Here is a 13,403-nt window from a genome sequence, read left to right as displayed (position 1 = left end):
CACTTGATGCTGTTGTGGAAGCCTGGGGGTTTGGTTCCCCGCACCCATTTGGTAACTCACAATCATCCTTAACCCAAGTTCTAGGGAGATCTCCCTCTTAGTCTGAAGGAATGCACATAACACACAGGTGCAGGCAAAACAGTTATACACAGATATCTTAAAGCATTGAGAACATTAATGGGCCTCCTTTCATGAGTATGTGTTTTACATACTACCAGATACCTAGGAGTGGAGTGGCTGTACTGTTTTCAAAAGCTCTAGTACCTTATGTGTACCCATCTGAAGTTTCTTCGTATGTTCTTTTTCTCAGCTTTGTTTTGCCTCTGTTCTTTGAGATGGAGTCTGATAGCTCAAGGTGGTCTTGATTTTGCTGTGTAGCTGATTATGGGATTGAGCTTCTGCCTCTTCCTCCCAAGTGCTAGGATTACAAGTGTCAGAGTAGTTTTTGCTTCTGGCCAGTCTTCACTGCTAGCCAGGCCAGTCTTCTTGATAATAGCATGGACCCTAGTGGCTGGCACTTGACTTGGTGCTTTGCTCTTCCTGTGTCTTGACACCCATTTGCCACCTGGTCACCTTTTTCTGGTGATATCTGCACAGTTGGATTCTTAAAGATGAGTGCTGGGTAGTATTTGGATTTTGTGTTGTTTGAGTACTGCTGCAAATTCTGACCTGAGCCCTTTTCATCTCCTCTAGATACAAGTTCTTAATTAGATGGGTACTTTGTATTGTTTCTCTTGGTCTGCTGCATTTCGATTCTCTTACCAGTGTGAAAGTTGTTTAAAGTCCAGAATAGCAGTAATTTATCAGTGATGAGTTCAAAATGTATATGATTATATCTGCCATGTACATTGTTATGCTAGATCTAAAGTTTTCATTTGTACATAGTGTTGCTTGCTGTTCAGCTGGCCCATGTGCATTCCTACATATGCAACCACAGCAAAAAGTAAACGTTAAATGTTTTTATTCCAGTGCCATTTATTGGGAGCCATTTCTGCACTGATTCGAGTTTGCACCTTTGTCATAAATGAGTGCTTTAGAAACAAGTCAGTCTCTTTCTGGGCACACACAGTTCCTCCCATGGGTTTATCTGTCTCTAACCGTCTGGCTATGGTACTGCACCTTTGTAACAAGTCTTGAAATGGAATATTGTTTGCCCCTTTTCAAAGTTGGTGTGGCTTTTCTATGTCATTTGCATTTAAGTATTAGAATAAAATCATGCCCTAGGTGCACATATTTAATCCTAGTACTTGGGAGGCAGAAGCTGGAAGATCTCGGAGTTTGAAGCCAGGTTGGTACACAGAGTGAGTTTGAGGACAACCAGAGTCATACATTGAAATACTGTCTCAAAAAACCAAAACAACAACAACAATAGGGGAGAGAGAGAGAGAGAGAGAGAGAGAGAGAGAGAGAGACACAGACAGACAGAGACAGACAGAGATACAGACATCAAAAATTGTCAATTTTTGTAAGGAAAATTTTGGTTAGACTTTAGACAGTTTACTTTTTAAGTTTTCTTACTATGTTTTACAGTTTTCAGTGTGATTTTCACATTTTAACTGGCTATCATAAATAGTGTTTGAGTACTGTTGTATGCAATGTTATTAAAACTTACCTCTCCAACCAGGTCTTGTCCAACAAGCATGTGGCTCCTGACCACCTGTTACAGATCTGCCAGCGTATCGGCCCGATGCTGGATAAAGAGGTTCCGCCCAGTATTTCACGAGTCACTTCTTTGCTTGGTGCGGGAAGGCAGTCTTTGCTACGAACAGCAAAAGGTACCTTAATTTGAAGACGTGTTCTGCTTTGTATTAGTAGCTTATGTTATGATTGTGAAGCTGTGGAAGCACTGTGGAAGGTCATGTAATGCCATGGACTATACATTCTCTGCCTTTAGTATAGAGTGTTGAATTTTATCATGTGCTTAGTGGGTCCTTCTCCATTTCAAAGACTTAAAAAGATGTAGACGTTAAGCTAAAAAGCTTGAATTTAAGATGTGCTTGAGGTTTTATCAATGTGAGTTCTTAGTTTTTCCATTTTGTAGCTCACTCATAACTTCAATGGATGTAATTGTATATGTCTAATAAACTCTTTAAATTCTAGATTATTTCTTTTGATATTTAGATTCTGAAAGTCCTTTGTCATAAGGAGAAGTGATTTTTTTTTTAATACAGTAGCAGCTTGAAAAACATGCACCAAAAATGTAAACTTGCATGATTTCTTTTATTTTTTTACCTTTTTTTTTCTTTTTGCTAAGTTATGTGCTAGCAAAATGTTTGGAACTGCTATACCTTTTCTGTTAGCTTCATATAACTGACTTAGACTAAGTACCTATGTGTGATAAGCTGTATGTATGTACATGTGTCTAAACTGCTAATGGGCACGTGTGTTGGTTCTGATGTTAGCATACTTCAATTCCATCATGATTATTTCTGTTATGAGCTGTTGCTGATGTGATGCTACCTCTTAGATGCTCCAGAAGTACAAAGCCTGACTGAGAAAGAGCACCCCTGCTTGGCTTCCTGCCAGCCTTAGTTGTTTCTTAGTGCCTGATAGCCCTGCCATGTTGGCTCTAATCAGGAACCTGTCCCTGTTCACTTTGTAATCCTTGTGTAGTCAGTTGTTTCACTGCTGTTGCTTGGGTAGTGCATTTCCTTTCTCCTGTATCAAGCTAAAGCTCAGAGTTGTTCTGTGATGAGGCCTGCCTGTGTGAGAACTCTCAGAAGAGACTTCAGCGAGGCCCTGTTTCTGCTCTGTTTTGTGCTGGTGCCAGAGGACACCTTCCTTCTATTCATGTGAAACACGGCATGCCTGTCAGTTAGGGGCAGCTGAGCTCTGCTCAGTGGAGGTTTAGCCCGATGCCTCTCCCTTTTGCACAAGGGGCTTGTGTAGCAGGAGTGGAGCAAAAGGTCTATGTGTTGGCCTCTGTTCTTCTGGGACCTCGAGTCGGGGCAGGTACTTTCCTTAGTGCGGCGGTTCCTTAGATCGGTGGGGATGCAGCTTTAGAAGGCTCACACAAACCCTGTGTATGTGCTCTTCTCTGAAGAGCTGCCTTCATCTTAAAGTGGGAAGCTATTTAACTTGAACTGGTCAATTCTTCCTAATGAGCTCAAGGCAAGCAAACAGATTTTAAAACGAAATGAGTCAAGTCAAAGATTTTTAGATACATCAAAATATCTTCTTAAAATTCTCCACTTTTGGACACTGGGTCAGTTGTGATGAGACTGCTCATTTTAACGTTGTATGGTATTTTGTATTGGAAAATAAAGTTAACTCAGTATTACAGTCCCTACAAGTAATTGACATGGATCTCTTGAAAGGTCCTGGAACCTGTGAGCCTCAGTTACCTCATTTGTAATTAGCAGAAACACCTACCTCACAGGGTTGTTGTGAGGACTCCATGAGCTGATGTATGTGGAAAGCACTTGGTGGACTGTAAAGTGCTGTGCTGTGTCACTGCTGTATCTGAGATGTTTCAAGATTTCCCTCAGAAATAGTATAATAAACCTCCCAGGCTTTTCTGTTGTATATTAGTATATTAGTTGGTAAAACTTGAATAAAGAGTTTATTAAATATACGTAAGTATTCTAAAAAATCTTTCTTTGGGTTAACTTTCAAGATTTTATGTGTATCTAAAATTCATTTTAAAGACTGCAGGCACACAGTGTGGAAGGGCTCTGCCTTTGCTGCTCTTCACAGAGGAAGACCTCCTGAAATGCCCGTGAATTATGGCCCCCCACCGAGTCTTGGTGAGTGAGGTTGGCCTATGAGGTACCCAAAACTGTTTGTTGCATTATCCTGAAGACTTTGTACATGCTGTGGAAGTCCTGGTAGAATGTTAACTGCAGTAGTAATACATACCAAATGTCAATTCCTTGTCGACGTAAGAGAATTAAAAGTAACTGAAAAAGACCATAGTGGTTATGTTCTACAGTAGAATTAGAACGGAGAGTCCTTTGGCTTCTCAAGTAGATGTACTTACTCTACCCTCCAGAAACTGTTTGGGGATCTTTGTAGTTTTTAACGTGTCGGCCCCTTAACCATGTTGTTTTTATTTCCTAGTGGAGATACATCGAGGGAAGCAGCTCACAGGGTGCTCCACTTTCAGCACAGCGTTCCCAGGAACTATGTACCAGCACATAAAGATGCACAGGAGGATCCTCGGACATCTGTCTGCTGTGTACTGTGTAGCATTTGATAGGACAGGACATAGAATCTTTACAGTGAGTTAACTTCTTAACCTCGGTTTGATTCCACCTGCAGTGCTATGTAGCCTTCTTCCTCAGGGACTCTGCTGCATCTGAAAGAACACGGGCAGTCTGTTAGATCTGCTGCAGGGCCTAACGTCGCGTAGTTTCAGTTTGTATTTCAAGTGACGAAGAAACTGGTCTGGGCTGTTTTGAGAATGGTGGTTCCAGAACATTGAAGAATCTTGTATAGCTGATGAGGAGGTGACAGTGAGTTTTGAGGGCTGCTGGATCTACCCAGCTACAAAGTAACTGGAACTGCCTCTCCAGCTCTGTTGGATATAGAGTCTGTTTTCAAATAATAGAAATTACAAAACTAAACATTTCTCTTTTAGCCTATTTGAGTCTTAAGGAGTTAAGTTACATCAAGATTAATCTTAAGTATATCAAGAAAAAAATTTCTCCTCACCTCCCAACAGAATTCTTAGCTCATTAGTGATGACTTAGGGTTACATAGATTAATCACAGATTTGGGAAAACAGATTCATTATAAAACAGCCTTTCTGTGGTCAAGTGCTTATTTGAAAACTGTAGAGTGATATTTCCAGTGTTTTTAGGGAGAAAAAAAATTTTAAAGTGGACCAAAACATACTTAGTCTGTTAAATGATGAGCACTGCCTGGTTGGGGATTCCAAGTTTGAGACTCTTGTTGGCTTATTTGAAACGAGGGTGCTTTCCCCACTACTGTGTGTAGTCTGGTCCTAGTAATCTGGATCTGTCAAACTGTTGATGTTGTAGCTTGGTGATCTGGCTGGTTCCTGCAGCTGGTATTGGGAACAGGAGCTTAGGGTGGGACCCACTGCGTTCTTGGAAGAGAACTTGTGGAAATAGATGATGGAGGAATCTGATCCACAGACACTGTGTTTATGTAGACCTTTTGCTTGAAAAATACTTCTATCTCCTGCGTGTTCTGCTGATAGTTGTAGTTCAGTATTTGGCTGGAAGGGGAGAGGTTAGTAGTGGGGTCCCTATTTGAGTTTAATGGATGCTGTGTTAACATTTGTATTGGGGTGTTGCTTTTTCTTAGGGTTCAGATGATTGCTTGGTAAAGATTTGGTCAACACATAACGGCCGCTTGTTGTCTACGTTAAGAGGCCATTCTGCAGAGATTTCAGACATGGCGGTGAACTACGAGAACACACTGATTGCCGCAGGAAGCTGTGATAAGATCATTAGGGTGTGGTGCTTGAGGACTTGCGCCCCAGTTGCTGTGCTGCAAGGACACACGGGGTCAATTACATCTTTGCAGGTAACCTATAGCCTAGTGACACTAAAACTTAACTTTTGGAATTGAGAAATAGTAAGATAATGTGATTATATAGTGTTTTAAAAACTTGGGTTTGTTTTTTTAAATTTATTTTATTGGTGTTTTGCTTGTATCTATGTCTGTGCACCATTGTGTGTGCAGTGCCCATGCAGGCTAGAAGCAGCCCTATGCATGCTGAGAATTGAACCCATATCTTCTATAAGGATAGTGAGTCAGTGAGCGCTCTTGACCCCTGGGCCATCTCCTGCTCTGGTGATTTTTCTACAGATTACAGAATAACAACACATAAGGAGGCGGGGCTTTCTGGGCAACTGACTGCTCAGTGGATGAATTGGATGAGAATTTGCCTGTTACAAACTGCCAATGTTATATTTCTGTTTAAAACTTGTGGAATTGAGTTTATTAAATTTATAAGTGGAAAGTAGCCCTTCCTGACCATTTCAAGTTGTATCTAATACAAATTCTGCTAGTGTCAGGTTCTTTTGTAACTGTTTCAGTTTATAATTCTAAAGCCTAATTCTTTTAAAAACAACCTACTTGGTAACATTAAAATTGGCAGTTGTCATGCAAATAGAGTAGTTTTATTTAGTTAAAGTTGGAAATAAAAAAAGAGCTTGTTGTAGAATTGAAAGACACTCAAGTCCTCACTTTCCACTGCCAGTTCTCCATGCTGGGACCTGGGCCAGTCAGCTGTGGTCTGGTGGAGGTTGCGGATGGCATCTTGGGTTGCTTCCCACTTTGCTTTGTGTTTCTCATTAGTCAGTTTTCTCTGCCAGAGCAGTGGTACTCTGGTATTCATGAAGGAACCTTCAGGATCTGGGTGTCCTGGAACTCAGATGCACCTGCCCCTGCCTCTTGAGTGCTGAGATTAAAGAGTGCATCACCATACCCAGCCTTTGAGTGTTATGTGTTTAATCACATTTCTTAAGTTGATTCACATCATTAGCTGATTTGTGAGGCTTTTGATGACATGTTGCTGCCTTTAATTGAATTTGGTGTAAAGTACAGAGTTGGTTCCATTTTCTTGTACAGCTTTGGTTTGCTAAGCACCGAGTACAGTGTGGGGATTATGTTTTAATACACATGTGCCAGGCCTTGAGAATTCTTGGCTATGGTACTGCTGTAGCATGGAGAACATCAGCTTGAGACGCCAGCTCTCTGTCAGAAAGCACAGCATATCTGATAGTGTACATTAGAATCCATTGATTACCACTTTACAACCATTGGCTCAATAGGACTGACCTTAAAATTGCTAGAAACACTGCACAGAGATTCAAAAGCCAAAACTTTTGGTGTATGTATTGGTCAAGATGTAATAAATAACGAAAGTACAGAAGAGAGGTTGTGTGTTAAAAGGTGTTTGAGTTAGTGGGGATGTTTAGTTAAGTGTCTGACATAGATTCATGGGTTAAGGGCAGTAGGGTAAAAATTACAGTCTCCTTATAGGGTTTTGATAAAATAAGAACAATGCTGTCACAATCAGAAGAGTTTCATCTTAGAAGTAAGGATGATCTAGAAATATATCTGCCTTACAGAAACCAGAGCCCAGCTTCGAACAATCTCAGTTCACCTGGATCAGTAATCGCCAATCTGGTGCAGGCTAAAAGCATAAGTTGCTTCATTTAGAGACAAGCAAACATAAGGCATAAAAAAGGAATATTAGAGAAAAATGCAAATAAATATTAATAATAAGATCCAAACTTCACTGGACAGGAGCCATGCAGTGGTGAGCAGTAGAGCAGAACGGGGATCAGGGAATACATGGTCTCAGTCTGCGTTGGATGGCTTGTGCTTACACATCCTGTTGGACTAAGCAGAAGCAGTTCCACCATTGAACCAGAAGCAGAGGCAAACTCTGCAGTTAAATATATAGCTGATTTAATAGCTCAGTGGTAGAAGCTCTGTGTAGTGGCATAGGTCTTTAATGCCAATAGGAGAGTCATGAGTTCAAAGCCAGTCTGGGCTATATAGCAACACACACACACACCCCACATTAGAAAGTGCAGATTGGGTGTGGACTGTGCACACACACAGTTAAAACATTTTAAAGTGCAGATTGTGTGGGGGTACTGCTTGCTAAGTCCAGTGTTCAGGAGTATGAGACTCTATAAGATACCTTCATGGGCTACATAGTGACTTAAGAGCTAACCGAGTATGCAAAGTAGCGATAGCTGCAGTAATTGCAGCTGCAGCAGTGTTGGTTGCAGCTGCAGCACTGCCATAGAGCTGTTAGAAGCCAGTGTGTCAGTCCAGGCAGGATTAGCAGAGCTGTAGGAGAGGGAAATGGGGCAGCCAACTGTGTATTTGGAGGTTTGGTGCAGAATCCCTGTGATGTAAGAACATTTCTGTAGACACTGCAGTGTCAGTATTTTATTGGGCTCAGGGCCTAGGAAGCCTTCTGTCTTTGTGTTTTCTCTCTTTAGCCCAGTTTCAAGTTCTCTCTTTTGGTTTGTTTTTAAGATGGGATTTCTCTATGTAACCCTGGAACTCCTATAACCAGGCTGGTCTTGAACTCACAGAGATGCACCTGCCTCTGCGGTGCTGGAGATTAAAGATATGTGCCACCATTGTCCAGCTGGCTAGTTGGTTAGCACACTTTTTATTGTTTGAGTAGAACTTGGTGTTTTCTTTAGCCTCTGTGTATTCTCGAAGGTGTATAAGTCACTGATGTTATTCAGAATGTGCTCTTGTGTTGCCACCTCCATACCACCTGTTGCTTCCTACCAGATCTAAGATATTACCTTTGTCTTGTACTTGGGTCTAATGAGGTGTTGAAGCTCAGGTCTGGCATGCTTCTAGTATCTTAAAACTGGATCTTGACCATGTCAGATCAAGACTTGGTTTCTGGTTCTTGTTTACTTATATTGAAAATTCATCAGAACCACATGTGATTTAACGTGTGCTCTTAGAGTTCTCACTGATGTCACCTACAGCTTGAATTTGTGCTTTACTTTCTTAGCATGTTGGTTGACGTGAGCTTGAGGCAACTGCTAAGTTGTAAACTAAGGAGAAACTCTGGAAGATTCATACATGTTTTTGACTTTCAGTTTAGCCCAATGGCCAAAGGACCTCAGCGGTACATGGTTTCTACCGGTGCTGATGGCACTGTTTGCTTTTGGCAGTGGGATTTAGAGTCCTTGAAATTCAGGTGAGTGAGCTATCTATATGCGGTGGTTTCTCCTCTGTAATATAATGATGGGACCAGCTAGATGTTTTTCTCCTGACCTTGTTACTGCATGTGCTTTACATCATCACTTTCACTGTGACAGAGAAGCTTAAAGGGCTTTATAGCTCACCTTTGCGTGAGCAAATTCAAGTAATAGATGTGGATTTAAAACAAAGAAATGGAGAGTTAAGTGTGGAGTCAGAAATTCAGACAGTAGCACAGAATTCAAGAACCTTTGCTGCTGGAGAGTAGTGGCTCCAAGCTGCTTGTGAATACTCAGTACCTAGTGTAGTAATGGGCTTGTGAATACTCAGTACCTAGTGTAGTAATGGGCTTGAGGAGCAAAAATATTTATTTAAATTTAAAATCTGATACTATATTCAGTTTGTGTGGAACTTGTAAAATATTTAGATTTTTTTTTTTTTTAATGGTCTCAATACATAGCTCTGGCTTACTTAACTTGCTGTGTGGATCAGGCTGGCCTCCAACTCAACAGGGATGCATTTGCCCCTCTGGGATTAAAAGTTTGTTACACTGGGGCAGAAATTTATGAGGATGTCTTGAACTAAATTGGGAGATTTTATATATATCTGTTTTTGTTACCATGTTGGTGAACAAATCTTGAGATTATATGCACGTAGTATATGTTTTATCTGAATTTATAATATATCCTAGCCTCCAACTTCAGTATTATTTATGAAAGTTAAAGATTGTTACTGAGATGTATTTTGTCATATGTGAGGAAGAGCTGGATTCTAAAATCTTTCCGTTGACAAGACTTTCTCACAGAAACGTGTTTGTGACCAAACTCTGGTTTATCTAAGGCAAGCAAGTCGCCTACTGGTTGAGTTGGATCTCTAGCACAAGAAGCTGTTAGTAATGTCGATATGCTAAGCCTGTAGCAGTAGTTAGGGCCAGTGATACGGTTCTTGGTAAAAGCTCCTGCTCTGGAAACTGATGACTGAGCTCCACCCTGTCGTGGTGGTGAAGACACTCATGAAAATGGTCCTCACCTCTGTGAGTGCATCATGGCATGTGTGCACCCATATGGACACACATCATGCACACTCCATAATCATAGAAAAACCTCCAGTGCTCTAATTAAGTGTGTTATCATGTATTCTAAAGGCATATCATCTTCTTTTAAAGTCCACGCCCCCTGAAGTTCACGGAAAAGCCAAGGCCTGGTGTTCAGATGCTGTGTTCTTCATTTAGTGTTGGTAAGATCATACTTGATGCTTGCTTTTCCTTGGTTTAAATTGGCATTTACTCAACCAGGAAGGTAGCCAGATGGCTTCTGTTCATATTACTAGCTATGACCTACAATGACCTTTCTTTTTTTTCTGTACTTGATGTAGATTGTTATATAGATTTTTAAGTACTGGTTTAAGGGAGCAAAGACAAACTTGAGACAAAGGAGATGATGTGAAGCCACCTCACTCCCTTTCTTCCCCTTTCCTATCAGTATTCAGTCATTGATATGCAAGGAGGCTCATGGAGTCAGAGAATGTCATGTGGCCATGTGTAGGATATTGTTTCTTATATTCTGCATAACTTCAAATTTGTTTATATTTAACACAGAATCTTGACAAAATTATAACCCCTATTCTTTTGTCCAGTGGACTTGTTTGGCAAATTTTGTAAACTAGGCCCGATGTATTTTCCTCAGGAAGTGACAATGTCACAGGTGAGCTCTACACTGAAGCATCTGCTCAGAAGACGTCTGCTTTGTCCCTGGTCTTTAGGGCACTGATGCTCAGTGTGGTGCTGCCTCTTCTTGCTCAGTAAAGCTGAGAGAGACAGGGAGTGTTCTAGTAGGGGTGACTTTCACCAAAGCCAAGAGTGCAGCTCTATAAGCTTACCTAATGAGCTGGAGGTTGGATTTGTGGCAATAACTCTAATTTCCAGTAAGAGAACTTTGTACTGTGTGTATAGAAGTATGTTTTGTTGGAGTATTTATTGCAAAGTACGTATTTTAAACTTTAACATTTTTATTTCAGGTGGTATGTTTTTAGCTACAGGTAGTACTGATCATGTAATCAGAATGTATTTTTTGGGATTCGAAGCACCTGAAAAAATCGCTGAACTTGAAAGCCACACTGTAAGCATTTATTTTTAAAATTCTGAATATGGTTAATAATTCTTTTACTTCTAAGCCCAATTTTATTAATTTAACTGGGTTGTTGTTGCTGAACAGATTACTTTTTAAAGATTTTTCCCTTGGGTTTTCTGAGACAAGATCTGGTCTCCCTTTGTTCATGGAACTGTCAAGCTCAGTATTTTTCTGTCTCAGCCTGTTGAGTGCTAGGATCATTAACTGCATGCTGCTCTTAGGATCATAGCTGCATGCCACTCTGCCCTACTGATTTTCCTTCTCTTTAAAAATTGTGTGTGTGTAGGTGTGGGTTTGTGGGTTGTGTGGTGTGTGTGTGTGTGGGACTGTGGGTTGGTGTGCATGTGTAGGTGTGGGTCTGTGGGGTGGGTGGTGTGCAGATGTCAGAGGAAGCCAGAGGGAGGAGGGTATTAGATTCCCTTGGAGCTGGAGTTGCAGGCAGTTGTGAGCCTGCTCCATGTGGGTGGGCTATCTCAAAGACCGGTATGTGCTCTTAAATGAGGAGCTGTTTTTCCAGTCCTACTCTACTTACTTGTAGAGACAAATGATGAGAGTTTGAGTTCATCTGTGACTGTCTAATCTATCATCTATCTAGTCTGTCTCTCTGTTTCTCTTCTATGAGAATTTTGTACATGTTCAGATCATATTCATTCGCCACCATGCCCTCTGTAACTCTGCTCACCCAGCTTTCTGGCATCTTCCACCCTCAATCAAGGCCAAGTTTATGCTGCCCAGATATTCTTAGAGTATGGCCTTCTTACTGGAGTGAGTGTGGTCAGCCTCCCAGGGTATGCCTGAAGAGAAGGCTGACCTTTTCTCCTCCCAGCTAACAAGTGCTAATGGCTCCTCTGCTAGAGGTGGGACTTTGTGGTGGACTCCCCCTTCCCCGTCCATGCTGGGATTTGGTCTGACTTGGACTAGAACAGGTAAGTCTTGTGCATACTATACCTGCTGTGTGCTCCTGTGTGCAGCTGCCAGCTGTGTCCAGAAGACACTGTTGCCTTGCAGTCGTCTACAGAGTATTTACACGTTGAAGTATGAAGTCTGAGATGTCCTCATTTATATTTTTTCTGCCTGGTGCTGGAGATTGAACCCCGGGTGACACACATGCTGGCTAATGCTTCACTGCTCCCCTCACCTCCCAGTGATAAGTCTCATCAGCTTTTACTGAATCACATTGCACAGCTAAAACATTAAATAAATTGTAGGGAATTTGTATGTTTTTTAAATGCAAAGCTGGATATTGTGTTTATAGTCCTGGTTTTTGGGAGGTAGAGGCAAGAGGATAAGGACTACAGGGTCATGCTTAACTACAGATCGAGCAGCTGGAGGCTGCCCTGTGCTCAGAACAAGTAAGAATGTAAGTGTTCAGGTACAGGATGGTTTTTATTCATTCTGTACTTTGTTTATAGATAGTATTTACATTTAAATGGAGGGAGATCACTGACAGCTCAGATGGACATTGCCAGGTCCTTTAGCTTTTACTTGCCCCCAACACCCCACCTTCCAGCTTTCTCTGTGTAGCCCTGGCTGTCCTCACTTTGTAAAATAAAGAGACTGGCCTGAAACCTGCTCTGCCTCTTGAGTGCTGGGACTAAGAAGCAAGCACTAGCACTGCCCCAGCTTTAGCCCTGTTCTTGAATATGATCATCTCAATGATTTATATCAAAACTAATCTATTATTCTAACCAAGTTCATGCAGTTAGAATGTTGTTTTGTGAATGTCTAGTAAGCTAGCTGTCAGTATTTTGGAATATTTATCAAGGACTAGGTTATCTTTAGTGGGAAGTTCTCCTAAGGTGTATGGGTAAAGTGCTTATTATCTGAGCATGGTGACCTGAGTTTGGACCCCAATGCAAAACCCCTGCTGGAGGATGGAAACACACAGCCCATCCTGGGCTCCCTTTAACACATTTAGAAAGACCTTGACTCAGAAATGTAAGGTAGAGATGGGTAGGGAAGACACCTATCTACTTGTGACTGTCATATACATTGTACAGGGATGAATATATACATGCACATTCAGACATGCTACACACACAGTAAGAAACACTTTCACCTTAAATTTAAAAATTAAATTTATACATAGCAGTATTATGTTTCTGAATTACTTGTGTGCCTAGTGCTCTTTGAGAACTGAAGAGGGTCAGATTCCCTGGAACTGGAATTACCCACATGGTTGTGAGACACCGTGTGTGCCTTAGGAATCAAATACTAGTCCTGAGGTTTTATGGAAAACAGTCTCTATTAGGGAGTTTATTTAATAAATAGGTTTAGGTCATGCTAAAGGAGAACATGTTTTGTACATAAAGTGCTGTATTCTTTTCCTTCATCAGAGTCTGTGATACATGTAGATAGAATGATCAGCCAAACTCAATTTCTTGCTGTTGAACTAATGCGTTTATTTTTTTTTGGAGACTTGCCAAGGACCAGCCTTGGCTTGGAGAGGGGCTCTGGAAGTGGCAAGGGTCCAAGCTAGTGGCCTGTGTTCTGCTGGAGACAGCTTTTCAGCCCGTTCCCTCCCCTCCCCTCCCCTCCCCCCATCTGCTTCCTCTGGTGATCTCCAGACATCTCTCTCTTCTTGTTCTGCTTGAGACAGTTCTCCAAGGAGTT

The 13,403-nt window shown here is 41.4% G+C and overlaps 1 protein-coding gene across 1 annotated transcript in view; it reads left to right on the top strand.

Annotated features, from left to right (window-relative positions):
* The window catches only part of Brwd1 (bromodomain and WD repeat domain containing 1), a 90,714-nt gene that overhangs the window by 12,301 nt on the left and 65,010 nt on the right, over window positions 1–13,403 (top strand). The window contains exons 5-11 of the mRNA XM_034514781.2: window positions 1,625–1,775; window positions 3,648–3,746; window positions 4,060–4,220; window positions 5,272–5,493; window positions 8,559–8,659; window positions 9,827–9,897; window positions 10,678–10,778. Coding sequence (XP_034370672.1) covers window positions 1,625–1,775; window positions 3,648–3,746; window positions 4,060–4,220; window positions 5,272–5,493; window positions 8,559–8,659; window positions 9,827–9,897; window positions 10,678–10,778 — 906 coding nt within the window. The remainder of the gene's footprint in view (window positions 1–1,624; window positions 1,776–3,647; window positions 3,747–4,059; window positions 4,221–5,271; window positions 5,494–8,558; window positions 8,660–9,826; window positions 9,898–10,677; window positions 10,779–13,403) is intronic.

The sequence above is a fragment of the Arvicanthis niloticus genome, chromosome 12 (assembly GCF_011762505.2).
Source record: "Arvicanthis niloticus isolate mArvNil1 chromosome 12, mArvNil1.pat.X, whole genome shotgun sequence".
NCBI lineage: Eukaryota > Metazoa > Chordata > Mammalia > Rodentia > Muridae > Arvicanthis > Arvicanthis niloticus.
This window is presented reverse-complemented; position numbering and strand designations above follow the sequence as displayed.